Source organism: Triturus cristatus, chromosome 3_1 (assembly GCF_964204655.1).
Source record: "Triturus cristatus chromosome 3_1, aTriCri1.1, whole genome shotgun sequence".
NCBI lineage: Eukaryota > Metazoa > Chordata > Amphibia > Caudata > Salamandridae > Triturus > Triturus cristatus.
Window position 1 is genome coordinate 329,650,669 of NC_140583.1, and position 17,252 is coordinate 329,667,920.

The 17,252-nt window shown below is 47.4% G+C and overlaps 1 protein-coding gene across 1 annotated transcript in view; it reads left to right on the forward strand.

Annotated features, from left to right (window-relative positions):
- Nucleotides 1–17,252, forward strand: part of PSTPIP1 (proline-serine-threonine phosphatase interacting protein 1) — a 632,908-nt gene that overhangs the window by 414,762 nt on the left and 200,894 nt on the right. The window contains exons 5-6 of the mRNA XM_085644041.1: nucleotides 9,148–9,254; nucleotides 10,494–10,556. Of these exons, the coding sequence (XP_085500167.1) occupies nucleotides 9,148–9,254; nucleotides 10,494–10,556 (170 nt within the window). The remainder of the gene's footprint in view (nucleotides 1–9,147; nucleotides 9,255–10,493; nucleotides 10,557–17,252) is intronic.

A 17,252-nucleotide genomic window follows, 5' to 3' on the forward strand; every position in this document is an offset into this window, starting at 1 on the left:
TCTCCCAGTTGTCGATTATACTGAGACGGCATGGGACAAGTATGTAGATTTCAATAAAGGTATCTTTCCCTATATAGGTACAATATCAAATAGTAAGCTGATACGCAGACTCACCAAGACTCTTGAAGCTGTAGTAAACGAGACTATAGCCGCCCTAGGCAATCTGACAGAGGAACAATCAGTGATGAGAATTGTTGTTCTCCAGAATCGTCTTGTCCTTGACGTCATCCTGGCCGATAGGGGCGGAGCTTGCAGGGTCATCGGATCCAGCTGCTGCATTTTCATACCAGAAAATTCGCCATCTGTATATAAAGCTATAACACGCCTTCATAAGATTGTAAGCCAGATACACGAGAATCCAGGCACTTGGACGTGGTCCGGGTGGTTTTGGAGTGTGATATCAGCCTGGGGATGGAGAGTTCTATCCTTCCTAGGTATTGGCCTTCTTATGCTTTTCAGTTGTTGCATATGTTTGCAATGTGGACCAGCGATTTGTGGTCTGTGTGCCACATCGTGTATTCCACATCAAGGTTTTCGCTCAAGATCCCGGAAGAAGAAGGAAGAAGAAATGATGCTCCATGAGCAAATCGATGGAATGATGAAGATTGATGTCTCGTGAAGGGCAAGAAGGGGACAAGGAGGGAATGTGGAAATGTGGATTTTCCTGGTCAGTTATGTCCCCTATCTTGGACCCCAACGGTTCTATATGCATGTTACAAGTACATGTATGTTCCCTCCAGTTCCAGTTTCTAAGACGCAAACATATGTGTGTCTACCGTCAACATGTTCTCTGTCAGACCCGCCATCAATGGGCTGGATATTCGATTCCTAAGTATAAAAGGCCACCGACTTTATATGGCCAAGTTACTCCATTTTTACAGTTCAGGCGAGTAGGCCCGATTCTGTCCTCAAAGCCTTTCCCTGCTCTCTGTCTCTGACAGCTTCAGCTTGAGCTCGCATCTGTATCCATGAACTTTGTCCTACTCTCTGTGCAGCTAACGGTGCCTGCCTCGGCCAGTTTTCGCCTGTCTGCCAAGAAGTTGTATTTCACCTTCGAATTATCTATTTTGCTCTTCAGCCGATGCATTCTTGCCTAGTAGTTTAAGTAAACATTCCTCCAGTTACCAAGCAAAAGGCCAGGCTTCTCTGTCTTCATGCAAGTGATTCATAGCCCTGTTGCTATGGAAAGTTTTCTGCCCCTCGCATCTCATATAGACACTTAGACGCTTGTACACGCACATAGTCAGTATAGAATAGATTCTGTCCGAGAGTCTCTTCCTTGTGGATAACATAGTTCTTTAAACATAGGATGTTAGATATGATTTGGGATTAGGATGACTTGACCCCAGACTTCTCGTCTCCACATGTAGAGCTAAATGTCAAGTCCCCTTCACCCCCTAGTTACACGTCAATTACACGTCATGCTGCTGCGCGCGCATCTATGCCAAGTATTATCTTATAGATCCACCTATGTCTGATAATGCAAGCCAATTATGTTTCTTTTATTCCTTATTACGCCTAGTTTCGATTATGTCACTGTTACGTCATTTTTCTTATCAAATGTTACGCCTTCTACATTCGTTTTATTGTAATGCACTTATTATAAAAATGTATGTCTGTTAATAAGTTATTGTACTTCACTTCCTGAACCCTCGTGGTGACGGAACCTGAAGGCCGCCACTCGAGTCGGCCATTTTGAATGGAATAAAGCCCATTAGAAAACCTCTTATACCACGGATTCTGCCTCTTGTTATTTTGAGCTATTTACTTTAATTTAAGATTCCGCATGAAATTCAGTCCGGTAATATTTATTTTATTTACCACACATTCAAAAACTAGAGGAAGGACATAGTGGCATTTTTATATGTGAAATATCTACTATCCCATAGGACACTGGAGGCTACTATTGTATTATTATTGGGGATTTAAACTGCAATTTGTTGTGAATGGCTTCTGGAACAATTGTCGAGTTCACACTTCTGAACTTTAAATAGGAGGATAGTTAAAGGTCTTTTAATAAATGGCCATGGGAGAACTCAGCAAGAATTGCTTTCATCCTTTTAGCCTCTTTATGAATAGTCTTGAACATAGATATGAAGTAAAATATGTTTGGGACGATTCTGGAACTACTAAGAATAATATTAAAACTTTAATATGCTCTGAATTCACAGTTATACAGTGAATATAACACTAAGCCCTAATGTTGGCAGAATATTGGAGTTTAGTTTTCCTTTTTCTGGACACAGTGTCACTTGAGTTGTATGCAGCCACGATATATAAAAACTGTTGTATTGTGTGAAAAACAGGAAGATTTATTTATGCTTCTATAGCATCTCAGAGGTGCCTAATCTGTAGTCTTGACCATGGAGCCTATCAGTGGTGGCCAATAATGTTGAGTACTTTCTACACCCGCACACGCATACTCACAGCCATCCACATGCACACTCACTCCCATCCATCCATTTACAAATTCATAGCATGCATGCACAAAAACACATATATTCATACATACATACACACACACACAGACACATGCACAAACCCAACATAAAAAATAAATAAAAAACTTACTGGACAAGCAGTGATCTCAGATGTGGGATGGAACCCTCAGTGGTTCCTCTTGGCTCCGGGGAATACAAAACAGGAAAATCCCTCCTGCTCTCTTGGTCTGTCTCTTGTCTTGAAACAGAGGAGGTGGCGAGGGAGAGAGATGGGGGGTTAGTATAATTCCAAAGCACTTTCACCTATGAATGTATTTATTCTCGCCTCTTCTCTAAATAGCACTTTAGCTCATCTGCACTGTATAATATAAAATGTATGTGAAGTTTTAGAAAAAGCTATTTATTGGATTCTCACTTCCCCCCTTTTTTTATTTTTAGGTCTCGGCCTAGCGTTACACTGCGCAGCAGTGTTCGCGCAGTCAGAGTCCTTTTGACGGGGTTTTCAAAATAGACCTGGGAAATGCACACGCACAAGCGTGTTCATTTCCTATGGTCTTTTCTGATTGGGCTTGTAGTGCGTGTTGTTTTGTAACAGAACACACAATAGGCCATAGGCGGCCGCGTAGCTCCGCCCATGGCCTATTGGTGTCTGTTCCGCGCACCAAAGCCCATATGTTTTCAATTATCGTGCCCAGCACATATGCCTCGCAGTGGCGCGCGCGTGCGCACCAATCGCGGGCGTTTTTTTTTAATGAAGTTCTCGGGCAAATAAAACGCGTGTATTGGTGCGATCTTGAGAGAAACTCGGATTTTGCTAGTACAGCTGTTGTTTTGAGAGATGCTGCTGTAAGCTGTTTTTGAGTAGTTTGCGGTATCTTCCAGCCTGCAAGCTTGTTATTTTAGGAGGAAGGGGTGAGCCTTAGGATGAGGCTGGCCAGGTGCCTCGGGCTCCAGGACCCAACGCTCCCTTACACATCCAAGTTGGCAGGGGCTGCAGAGTGGTCGATGCCACCTGGGCGTGTGCTTTGCGGTGCTTATAACTTTATTCCGCTTTAGAAATGGACGCCCCCCTTCTGACAGAAGATGCCCAGCGCGTGGCACGCCTCGCCTCACGTGCAGTCCATGACAGAGACTGAAGCGCTGCTAATGGCACGTGACAAAAGAGAAACGGGTCAGAGATGCACCTGCGGAGGTGAAGACACGACAGGGAATGAATAAGAAACCCCAGGACTTAGTTACTGCTGGAGGGGCGAGCATAGACTGGGCCGTGTCATCCCAAGAGCTCAGATTAGACTAGGGCAGTATCTCAGAAGGGGCTGAGAAAGGCGCGACAGGATTTGTGTACCGCATGAGGTGAAAGGAGATTAGGACAGTGTCCGTCAAAGAGCGAAGTGAAGAGCCTGACTCACTATCACTGCAGGGGGTGAGAGATGAGACTGGGACAGTGTCACAGCAGGCCTGAGAGGTGTGAGACTGGCAGTATATGGCACGGGGTGAGGATAGTGAGTGCAGCAGTGTCACAGCATGGATGAGAGGAGGGAGGCGGCAAGGGCTGAGGAAATGGAGTGGGACAGTGTTACAGCAGGGCTGAGGAAAGAGACGGCAGTAAACTGCATGATGAGAGAAGAGACTGGGGCAGTGTCACGGGATGAGGGGGCAGACTGGGCATTATACTGTAGGGTGTGAGAGATGAGAGTGGGGCAGTGTCACAGCGGGGCTGATAGAACGAAGACGGGGCAGTACACTGCAGTGGGTGAGAGAAGAGACCTGGGCAGTGTCACAGCGGCGATGAGAGGAGGGAGATGGGTCAATACACTGCAAGGGGTGAGAAGAGACTGAGGCAGTGTCTCAACAGGGCTGAGAGAAGTGAGACGGACAGTATACTGCAAGGGGTGAGGATGGGGAGTGGGACAGTGTCAGCAGGGCTGAGAGGAGTGAGACCGCAGTATACTGCAGGATGTGAGAAGAGACTGGACAGTAAAAGACACACAATTGATGGACGGAATGCAGAACATATCAAAACATTTACCACCAGACAAGAGATCTGGGAAAATCCATCATTCTTTTGCTCACCATGCCACCCCAGTTTAGACCTGGCCATATGCAAATCAGCCTTGACCCTGTGCCTCATGGGAACAGTCCAGCCCGAACTGCCAAGCCATGTCTTCCCTGGACCGGAATCAAGCATCCTAGGACCGGTTTCTGGCTATCAGCCGTCATCAGCCAGGATAGCTTGACTCCAGTGGCGTAGTGAGCACGGGTCCCACGTCTGGGAATACCCATCCCACTTAGGGCGAAAAGCGTTACAACAAACAAATGATGGACGGAATGCTGACAATGCAGACATTCTCCCCCAGTCAAGAGATCTGGGTTAAATCCATCGTTCTTTTGCCCACTACGCCACCCCAGTTCACACATGGCCATATGCAAATCAGTCTTGACCCTGTGCCTCATGGGAACAGTCCAGCCCGAACTGCCAAGCCATGTCTTCCCTGGACCGGAATCAAGCATCCTAGGACCGGTTTCTGGCTATCAGCCGTCATCAGCCAGGATAGCTTGACTCCAGTGGCGTAGTGAGCACGGGTCCCACGTCTGGGAATACCCATCCCACTTAGGGCGAAAAGCGTTACAACAAACAAATGATGGACGGAATGCTGACAATGCAGACATTCTCCCCCAGTCAAGAGATCTGGGTTAAATCCATCGTTCTTTTGCCCACTACGCCACCCCAGTTCACACATGGCCATATGCAAATCAGTCTTGACCCTGTGCCTCATGGGAACAGTCCAGCCGGAACTGCCAAGCCAGGTGCTCCCTGGACCGGAAACAAGCATCCTAGGACCGGTTTCGGGGTTTCACCCCTCTTCAGCCAGGATAGCTTGATTCCAGTGGCACAGTGAGCCCAGGACCCACTTCTGGGCATACCTGGCTCACTTAGGGCGAGAAAGCAAAAGACACACAATTGATGGACGGAATGCAGTACAAATCAAGACATTCACCCCCAGTCAAGAGATCTGGGAAAAATCCATCATTCTTTTGCTCAGCATGCCACCCCAGTTTAGACCTGGCTATATGCAAATCAGTCTTAACCCTGTGCCTCATGGAAACAGTCCAGCCCGAACTGCCAAGCCAGGTCCTCCCTGGACCGGAAACAAGCATCCTAGGACCAGTTTCGGGGCAGTGTCACAGGATGAGAGGAGGGAGATCGGACAGTATACTGCAGGATGTGAGAAGAGACTAAGACAGTGTCACAGGATGAGAAGAGGGAGATTTGGGGATGTAATAGGGGTTGTGGGTAGAGGTGCTTGCTCTGGTGCTGCCTCTGGTTTGGGTGCGCTGTTAGTATGGTAGCCCCATGTGACTATGGTGTGGTGGTGCTGGAGAAGGCTGTGTGTAGTTTTGGGTTGGCGATGCTGAGGCTAATTCCATGTGGCTATTGTTTGGGTTGCTCACAATAGCTCTACTGGCGTGTGAGTTGAATGCTAGGAGGGTCCGCCACGCATTTATAGTGTGGTTTGCTGGACCTGGCTACATGTGGCTGATTTTGGGAGCTCCAATGTTAGCCCATATGTCTGGCTTTCACTTTCTGAAGGTAGCCCAATTTGAAAAGCAATGTATTGTAACACAAATTTTAGAGCTGATTTTGCTGTTTAATTCCCATTGTGTTTTTAAATGTTATACTTATTTGTGATATATTTTATGGACTTTTTTGGTACTAGTATTTGTGCCAAATAAAGAATTCTATTGATTGACTGTGGTCTGCTTAAAGTGGTTAGATGTGGCAGTGGTCCGTGGTCAGATGTGGCAGTGATTAGGTCCTGCTGAAGATTGCCCCATGTGGCTGCATTTGGGGATTCACAGGACCAGTTGCCTTGTTTGACTGGCATGTACAGATGGCAGCCCTGTCTGGCTGTGGCCTGACCCTGCTTAAGGTTGGCCCACTAGCTATAGTTTGTATATGCAGCGGTTTGCCCCATGTGTTTGTGGTTTACACCTGCTGAGGGGCGTACACATGGGGCTGTGGTTTTCTTATGCTTGAGGGGATGACCCTTGTGGTTGTGTTGTGCACCTGCTGAGGGGTTGATCCATGTATCTGTCCTTTGTACATGCCGAGGGTGGCCTAATTTGGCTGTGGTGTACGCATGCGTTATGTGGCCCTATGTGACAGAGGTTCAGACTTGCTGAAGGCAGCCCCATGTGACTCCAGTTGAGTGTTCCTGAGGCTGTCATGCTGTGTATGTACAGCTAGCGTGTGCTGAAGGCAGCCCCATGTGACTGCAGTTGAGTGTTCCTGAGTCTGTCACTCTGTGTATGTACAGCTAGCGTGTGCTGAAGGCAGCCCATGCTGGCTGTGGCCTGCACATGCTCTGGGATGACCCACATAGCTGTGGTTTTAACATGCTGCAGCTTTCCCCAAACGCCTGGTTTAGGGGCTCAGGGTTTTACCCAGTGTGCTGTAGTTTACAGCACACAGCAGTTGCGCATGCACCGAAGGTAGCAGCATGTGGCTGTGCTTTGATGTTCTCAAGTAACACCCATGTGGTCTCTTTTTGAGATATCAAGGATAACCCAGTATGACCGTGGATTGCTGTACTGTAGTATGCACTTAATGTCGTGGCATATAACTGTAAGTGAGTGGTCTGCAAGTAGCCATATATTGCTGCAGTTGCTGTCATAGCAAGTCATCCCTGGTGGCTCTGGTTTGCATCTGCTGGAGGATTCCCGGTGTGGCTCTGGCTTGCACCTTGAAAGGGTGGCCCACCTGCTTCAGTTTGAGGGCTCAAAGCCGTTATGGTTGTAGTTTGGGGTACATGACAATAATTTGGGGTTGCTGTAGTTAACATGCACTGAAGATAGCTCCATGTGGAAGTAGTTTGTGGCTTAATGGACCTCTGCATTAATTGAGGATGTAGTTGTTCAGTTCTCATGGTTGCGCTTTGAACTACTAGAGTGTAACAATAAAGTAGCTTTGTGTGGTCGTAGTTTTGAGTTGCTGTTCTTTAGTCTGCCCTGAAGATAGGAACATGTAGCTGTAGTTTTTCGGTAGCTGTATTTTTGCATATACTCGTAGCCCCCATGCGGCTGTAATTTGGTGTTGCTCTTGTTCAGAAAGCACACGTGGTTGTAGTTTTGGGGTGCAGAAGCTTAAACTGAAGTTATTCCCACGTGGTTGTAGTTTGGGATTCCTGTTCACATTCAAGATTTCATTCTATGCGCTGGTCTGCCGAGACTTTTAGTGAGGGCTCAGAAAATGCTACCACCGGCCAGAACTTGCAGTGCATGTGCGCGGGCGCGCGCTTGAGCAGAGGCACCCTCATTAAGCACCCGCGATCACTTTCACTTTCGCGGCGCCCCTTTGATGTTCTCAGTGAGCCGCGCGGCCAATGGTTGTTACTGTTTTGTGACTTAAGGAACATTAAGTAAATGTTACCGTGAAACTGGACAACGTTCACAGTGTTTATTTCTGATCGCAGCGGCTGCTTCATGTCCGTTGCACCATTCAGGCAGTGCTTTCTTTGGTGCTTTCATGACGACATGATGAGGAAGCTGGAAACGACTGGTTAGTCGATTAGACCAATGTAGCGCTTTAGATCTCAAAGCGCTATGGTGGGTGCAGCAGTTATAACTCATGAAATATGGGGTGCAACTCACAAGGAGGGGGCAGGTTTGAGTGCACAGAGAAAAACGGAATAAGTTTTAGCAAAAGCAGTACTTGCTTAGTTTTAGCCCTCTTAAATGCTGCACTTGGGGGCATATTTACAAGGGCTTTAGCTCCGCTTTTTTGGCTTAAAAAGCCAAAAAAGCGGAGATAAAACTATCGCCCTATTTACAAGAGGGTGCAAACATGCATAATCGCGTGTTAGCACCCTTTTTCCCAGTGCCTCCCTGTGCGTCTCTAATGAGATGCAAAGTGGGCGTCACTGGGCGTACCCCGGATGGACTACCTTGCAAATATCGCTGATGTTCACATCGCAATATTTACAAGGCAGCCCACAGGATTTTAGCAGACGTTAGATTTTGGCGAAAATGGCTGTTTTCGCCAAATTCTAACGTCTGCTAAAATCCTGACTTACCTATGTTTGACATAGGGGGTGGATTATGCTGATACGACCACATGGTCGTATCAGCAAGGTTATCGCCGTTTTGCAGGGAACATCACTGGAAAACCAGCGATGTTCCCTGCAAAACGGCGATAACCTCCCTATCTCTGGAATTTTTATCGCCCTGAAGAAACGCGTTGTTAATAACGCTCTACCAGGGCGATAAATTCGGAGATAGCCTGCGATAAGAAATTTATCGCGAAGCACGGCCAGCGATACTTATCGCTGGCCGTTGATAATATGCCCCTTGGAGTGAAACTCAGAAATGTAATTCGTTTCTGACATTTTTGTATTTGGCATGTGTTTCTTCCAGCAACTGGTATGCTGACAATATTACAGTTATGCTTAAAAGAAACTAGGAATTCATATATTTGAGGGCGGCTCTGCCACAAACCCTGTTAAAGAATATCATTACAGAAATCGAGTACAAATCTTTAAAAGTCTGCAATTTTGCTGAGTACAGAATCATGAATTTCACAAAAACCAGATGAAAGAAAATAAGACTCCCATCTCTTTTTACGATACACCTGGTAAAGTAATGCTTATTACTTTTTAAAAATAGTTACCTAATACTGACCATTTATATATTTGTAACCGTTTATTAGAAATTGAGAATATTGGAAATTCTCATATCCAGCTGGCACAAACATTGAGGGAAGAGGTGAAACGCCTGGAGGACTTCAGAGACAGACAGAAGGAATTAAGAAAAAAGGTAAATATATAATGTAACTTAAGTACTGCAATTGTCTTGTACAAAGTGGGAGTGGTTCTCACCGCGCATTGCTGTCCACTACCAACAGGTAGGAGTAGCAGCATTCAAATTAATTGGATGAATGTTGTGTTTTAGCTCCATGAATTATGTCCTCTCGAATGTATGGATGTTATTTAGCGTGGAATTTGGGTGGGATAAGTTGAGAGTGCTGGAACCTTGGAAGGTCAGTTGTTAATGGCTACTCAATGCTTGGTCTTTCGATGGTGAGGTACTGTACCAATAAAGCCTAATTTGGTACTAACTGGAATTGTCTGACCTGATCTGTCTACATCTTAACACAGCCCGGAGCAAACCTGGTATATCTTCCTTTAATCGTGTCCCCTAGAGCACTATAAGTAATGCATCCATGCAGCCTGTGAAGTGATGAATCTGAAGTAGGCCCATAATATCTCACTACTACTCAGTGTAACCTCATTTCACGGACCTCTGGGAAACTGGGAGGGTTGAAAGATGTGATATGCAGCACAGAACATGTGACCTCTACAGCTACTTCTGGGAATCCAAAGCTGAAGAAGGTAGGACCAGATCTGATTGCTGCAATGGTGTCTGATGCAAGACTGTTGTAGTGCTAGACTGCCAGAGTAAAGATTGAATCCAAGATTCATGAAGAGGACTCTCCACGGGGTAGTTGAGGAAGATAAAACACTCTTTCAGCCCTATCAGATTGTCTCTTTTTCTGCCTGCAGATCACACGAGGGCTCTGAGTGCTTTGAAGTGGCTGCTAAGTGGAATGACTTTTTTATGAACACCTTTATACTAACCTTGGGTGACGCATTATGTGTTCCCGCTTTCTCAGTGAGTTAGTTAATATCCTGAGTTCGAACACAGGGTCCTTCGATATTTTGTCTAAACTGGATGAAGAGTCAATGCAATATATAAAAAGATCAGGGCGTTTCAATAGATGAACAGAAAAGGGTTTGGAACATCCAAATTGGAGAAATGTGATAATTGTGTGCATGCATGAATGAATGAGTACTGTCTTAAGATGTTTTCCTTCTGATTTATATATTGGTGATCTCAGGCATTTATTGCCACTTGTAGGGTGCTTTCCAAGCAGTGCCAAAATAATAAGGTGAAGGGCTTATGAAACTGTGCCTTGGAGCTGGGTTCCATCCATCATCAGAGTTCCCCCATGGGAAGAATTAATGCTGATTTTTGCTTCTGAATTGTATCTTACAGTTCGAGTCAGCGATGGATACTCTGCAGAAGACTAAACTGGCCATGCACAAGAAAACTGTTGAGGTATGCTTCCAGAGTCCACAATAACTTAAGTGTGATAGTATTTTTTTTATGCCTGTAAATACCCACCATCATGGACCCCAGGCACAAGAGTTCCAACCCACTGGTTCACCCCCACTCTACATCTGCCCAATCCTCTCGAACCCACTATAATGTTGCAGTAGCGAACAGGTATGGGGCCCTTGAAGAAGTGGATTGACTTTCGATCTCATTTGATAACTCTTCTAAACTGGGATTAGGGGAGCACCACAGAGAGGTCAATCCGAATACTAGTGGGCTACTGTCCACAGATATTCCTGGTGCGACCCATGATACAACAAAGGCATCCCAGTACGAACCTCAACCGGGAGCACAAGGTCCCGTTGATGTACTGTTAACCTCATTAAATAATCGAATCCCCTATACCATTGACCGAAAAACTGCACCTAGGGCCATGAATAGTTTTTTAATTTTTTAGCACAAGTGGGAACTTCCAACACTCTGAACGAGCATGAGCCCACGTTAGCCCCAAACACCGCAGGTCCCACTCCCACCGCGCAAGACGCCATTGCAAGTCTGGACCTCCAGTTGAGGGTGCTGTCCTGGAATATTGCCGGAATGAAAAATAAACTTCACAACCCTGATTGGATACAATTTGTACAAAAGTATGATGTGTGCATGTTCCAGGAGACCTGGGCCAGAGATGATATCGCCATGAGGGGCTTTGCCACATTTGATGTGTTGGCTACTATGGGAGGCAGAGGCAGACCATCGGGAGGGCTAGGCATGTGGGTTGCAACTCACCTGGATTGTACTTTTGAACCGCTGGCCACTTCCTCGGATGATATCCAGTGCACCCTCCTTACTTTTAACGCCTCAATTAAGATTGCCTTCATCAATATCTATTCCCGCCCGGTCACCATGGCCCAGGAATCAAAGACCATATGCATGCTTTCAACGCTTATTGACCTGGTTCCCCCAAAACCCAGGATGGTGATAGGCGGTGATTTCAATTGCCAATATGAACCACTAACAGTTTCTACTGACTCTCTGCTTACCGCAGAGGATTCTCTTTGGTTAATCCCTCCTCCACTTATTCCTCCGGTCAGAGCATGGACACCTCTGGTCTTACAGATAAATGCAGTAACATTAACTCGTGCATTGAGGGCTTGTAAAGGGCGCACCAAGTCAGACCAACCAGGACATCACACCATTAATAGACCGGGACAATCATCTCTTATTGATTACATTCTAGTGGAGGCAAGCATCAGGCATTGGGTGATTGATTTCGCTGTCTTGCCAAGACACGACAGCGACCACAATGCCCTGGTTCTTGAACTCCAGCTCCCAGAACTTCATGGTCTGCCCATTGCAGGCCCCTTTTCTGATTCCAGCCTGTCCCTAGACAATAATAGAAGGAGAATCAGATGGGATAATCTGAGGAAGTCACCGGACAAGGTAGCTGCACTCTATACCTTAATCATCCCCCCTTTGTTGGTGATGGAAACGGCAGCGCAAACTCTTAGCGCTCCTGACACCATCACCCAAATCACGGCCATACACTCGGACTTGACCACCAGTCTAACTAATATTTTTAATCCCCTGATGCATATTAAGGGCAAAAGGTCCCCGAAATCCACCTGGTATAACAACGCTTGCCGTATGGCAAAGAGTGCCCTTATTGATGCCATAAAAACCAAAGACAGATCTTTGATAAAAACTAGTAGGGTTTTCTATAGGAATAGTATAAAGTCTGCCAAAGACGAGTGGGAGTCTGAAAGATGGGACGCGATTAAACAGGCACTTACCAACAGAGTTATGAGGGAGTTTTGGTCCTTGGTTCGAACTGCGAGTTCCTCTGGGAGTTCGCCCATTGAGCCAAATATATCTGCGGAAGCATGGAAACTTCATTTCCAATCATTGTACTCCACCCAGGATGTTATGGACCCCACAGAGGGCTCCCAGCTAATTGGCGTAGAGATCCCCCTTGAAGACGAGACATGGTTCTCTCTGACTGAAGTGCTGAGTGCTATTGGGAAGCTGCCCCTTGGAAAGGCCCCTGGTCTGGATAAGATCCCCGGGGACTTATATCGGGAAGAACCCAGCATCTGGGGCACATATTTATGTGTAATATTTAATGCGGTATGGAAATCCCGGATACCTGGCTAGGGGCCGAAATCTTTCCAGTATACAAAAAAGGATCCCCTCTTCTGCCCTTAAATTATAGGCCAATCAGCCTGATTGATGTAACGTAAAAGCTGTTCGCCAGGATCATTCTAGATCGTCTCCAGTCCTGGATGGAAGAGCGTGAGACGCTGAGTGCATATCAGGCAGGCTTCCGAAAAAACATCTCCACCATTGACCAAATCTTAAGGCTCCAACTACTATATTGGAAGACGGTGACGATAGAGGGTGGGAGCGTCTATCTGATCTTTGTTGATCTTAGATCAGCGTTCGATTTGGTACCTCACCATAAACTTTGGGTAGTTTTGGAGGAACTGGGCATTCCACATTATCTGCTCACCCTGATCAAGCGATTACACACTGGAAACTTTGCAGAGGTTAGATATGGGAAACACGGGGAATTGACGTTACGCTTCCCAGTGAATAGGGGTGTAAGACAGGGGTGTGTTTTGGCCCCCACACTGTTTTGTCTTTATATAAATGCTCTGGTGGAACAACTGAACCAAATCGCCAATATCGATGCCCCAAAGCTTGCCCGTGACAAGGTGCCAGCAATGATGTTTGCGGACGACACCTTGTTACTTTCTAAATCACCCATGGGCATCCAAAGGATTCTTGACACCTTTTCTATATTCTGCAAAGAAAGGGGGCTTTAGATTAATACAGCAAAAACCAAGTATATGGTATTTAAACCTAGAAGAACTTCTCGTCCCAACCCCATCCTAAATGGCACCCAGATGGAGAGGGTGGCAGTCTTTGACTACCTGGGTGTCACAGTGACGGAAACCTTTGGGTGGGGCCCACATCAAGAAAAGGCAGGCCTGAGGCTAGCACAGATGACCAGGGGCTTAGCAAAATTATATAGGAAAATAACATCGAGACAACTGGGCCCGTTAATAGAGATTTACAAAGTTCAAATCAGGAGCGCAATTATGTATGGGACTGAACTTTGGGGACACTGCCCTGTAGGTGCATTGGTCAGAACCGAGAATACGTTTATGAGACAACTCTTGGGCCTACCGCCAAGTACCCCTCTCATCCCCTTACACATGGACCTTGGCCTCAGACCCATAAATGAGGAAATCGAGTTGCGACCCTTGACCTTCTGGCGCCGACTAAGGGCGACACCCGAACTACTAGTTTACCTGTCGGAACTCAAGGGGATCCTGGGGCTTCCAGGGGTGGGAAAAATATCCTGGTTGGCACATATAAAAGACCTGTGCTTTAGACTAGGCTGGCCAAATTTATGGACCCACCCGGAGGAAGCGTCCCAGACTATTTCACGCATTGAGCTAGTTAAATCTAACAGCCTTTTTAGACTGGGTGAACTCCATGGGAATACTAAACATGGCTGTTTAACTTCTGATTTTTTTATCTTTAAAGATCAATATTTATTTGAGACTTTCCTTGATGACGTCTATCCACTCATGGCAAGGAAACTCTATGTCCAGTTTAGATGGGGTTGCCTGCCAAATAAATGGACCAAAGTCTCCCCACTCGGCTGTCCTGCCTGTGAGAGCCAGGTAGAGACCCTTACACACGTTTGTTTCTTCTGCCCAGGTTATATTGCATTACAACAAACAAATGATGGACGGAATGCTGACAATGCAGACATTCTCCCCCAGTCAAGAGATCTGGGTTAAATCCATCGTTCTTTTGCCCACTACGCCACCCCAGTTCAGACATGGCCATATGCAAATCAGTCTTGACCCTGTGCCTCATGGGAACAGTCCAGCCCGAACTGCCAAGCCATGTCTTCCCTGGACCGGAATCAAGCATCCTAGGACCGGTTTCTGGCTATCAGCCGTCATCAGCCAGGATAGCTTGACTCCAGTGGCGTAGTGAGCACGGGTCCCACGTCTGGGAATACCCATCCCACTTAGGGCGAAAAGCGTTACAACAAACAAATGATGGACGGAATGCTGACAATGCAGACATTCTCCCCCAGTCAAGAGATCTGGGTTAAATCCATCGTTCTTTTGCCCACTACGCCACCCCAGTTCACACATGGCCATATGCAAATCAGTCTTGACCCTGTGCCTCATGGGAACAGTCCAGCCCGAACTGCCAAGCCATGTCTTCCCTGGACCGGAATCAAGCATCCTAGGACCGGTTTCTGGCTATCAGCCGTCATCAGCCAGGATAGCTTGACTCCAGTGGCGTAGTGAGCACGGGTCCCACGTCTGGGAATACCCATCCCACTTAGGGCGAAAAGCGTTACAACAAACAAATGATGGACGGAATGCTGACAATGCAGACATTCTCCCCCAGTCAAGAGATCTGGGTTAAATCCATCGTTCTTTTGCCCACTACGCCACCCCAGTTCAGACATGGCCATATGCAAATCAGTCTTGACCCTGTGCCTCATGGGAACAGTCCAGCCCGAACTGCCAAGCCATGTCTTCCCTGGACCGGAATCAAGTATCCTAGGACCGGTTTCTGGCTATCAGCCGTCATCAGCCAGGATAGCTTGACTCCAGTGGCGTAGTGAGCACGGGTCCCACGTCTGGGAATACCCATCCCACTTAGGGCGAAAAGCGTTACAACAAACAAATGATGGACGGAATGCTGACAATGCAGACATTCTCCCCCAGTCAAGAGATCTGGGTTAAATCCATCGTTCTTTTGCCCACTACGCCACCCCAGTTCAGACATGGCCATATGCAAATCAGTCTTGACCCTGTGCCTCATGGGAACAGTCCAGCCCGAACTGCCAAGCCATGTCTTCCCTGGACCGGAATCAAGCATCCTAGGACCGGTTTCTGGCTATCAGCCGTCATCAGCCAGGATAGCTTGACTCCAGTGGCGTAGTGAGCACGGGTCCCACGTCTGGGAATACCCATCCCACTTAGGGCGAAAAGCGTTACAACAAACAAATGATGGACGGAATGCTGACAATGCAGATATTCTCCCCCAGTCAAGAGATCTGGGTTAAATCCATCGTTCTTTTGCCCACTACGCCACCCCAGTTCAGACATGGCCATATGCAAATCAGTCTTGACCCTGTGCCTCATGGGAACAGTCCAGCCCGAACTGCCAAGCCATGTCTTCCCTGGACCGGAATCAAGCATCCTAGGACCGGTTTCTGGCTATCAGCCGTCATCAGCCAGGATAGCTTGACTCCAGTGGCGTAGTGAGCACGGGTCCCACGTCTGGGAATACCCATCCCACTTAGGGCGAAAAGCGTTACAACAAACAAATGATGGACAGAATGCTGACAATGCAGACATTCTCCCCCAGTCAAGAGATCTGGGTTAAATCCATCGTTCTTTTGCCCACTACGCCACCCCAGTTCAGACATGGCCATATGCAAATCAGTCTTGACCCTGTGCCTCATGGGAACAGTCCAGCCCGAACTGCCAAGCCATGTCTTCCCTGGACCGGAATCAAGCATCCTAGGACCGGTTTCTGGCTATCAGCCGTCATCAGCCAGGATAGCTTGACTCCAGTGGCGTAGTGAGCACGGGTCCCACGTCTGGGAATACCCATCCCACTTAGGGCGAAAAGCGTTACAACAAACAATTGATGGACGGAATGCTGACAATGCAGACATTCTCCCCCAGTCAAGAGATCTGGGTTAAATCCATCGTTCTTTTGCCCTCTACGCCACCCCAGTTCAGACATGGCCATATGCAAATCAGTCTTGACCCTGTGCCTCATGGGAACAGTCCAGCCCGAACTGCCAAGCCATGTCTTCCCTGGACCGGAATCAAGCATTCTAGGACCGGTTTCTGGCTATCAGCCGTCATCAGCCAGGATAGCTTGACTCCAGTGGCGTAGTGAGCACGGGTCCCACGTCTGGGAAAACCCATCCCACTTAGGGCGAAAAGCGTTACAACAAACAAATGATGGACGGAATGCTGACAATGCAGACATTCTCCCCCAGTCAAGAGATCTGGGTTAAATCCATCGTTCTTTTGCCCACTACGCCACCCCAGTTCAGACATGGCCATATGCAAATCAGTCTTGACCCTGTGCCTCATTGGAACAGTCCAGCCCGAACTGCCAAGCCATGTCTTCCCTGGACCGGAATCAAGCATCCTAGGACCGGTTTCTGGCTATCAGCCGTCATCAGCCAGGATAGCTTGACTCCAGTGGCGTAGTGAGCACGGGTCCCACGTCTGGGAACACCCATCCCACTTAGGGCGAAAAGCGTTACAACCAACAAATGATGGACGGAATGCTGATAATGCAGACATTCTCCCCCAGTCAAGAGATCTGGGTTAAATCCATCGTTCTTTTGCCCACTACGCCACCCCAGTTCAGACATGGCCATATGCAAATCAGTCTTGACCCTGTGCCTCATGGGAACAGTCCAGCCCGAACTGCCAAGCCATGTCTTCCCTGGACCGGAATCAAGCATCCTAGGGCCGGTTTCTGGCTATCAGCCATCATCAGCCAGGATAGCTTGACTCCAGTGGCGTAGTGAGCACGGGTCCCACGTCTGGGAATACCCATCCCACTTAGGGCGAAAAACGTTACAACAAACAAATGATGGACGGAATGCTGACAATGCAGACATTCTCCCCCAGTCAA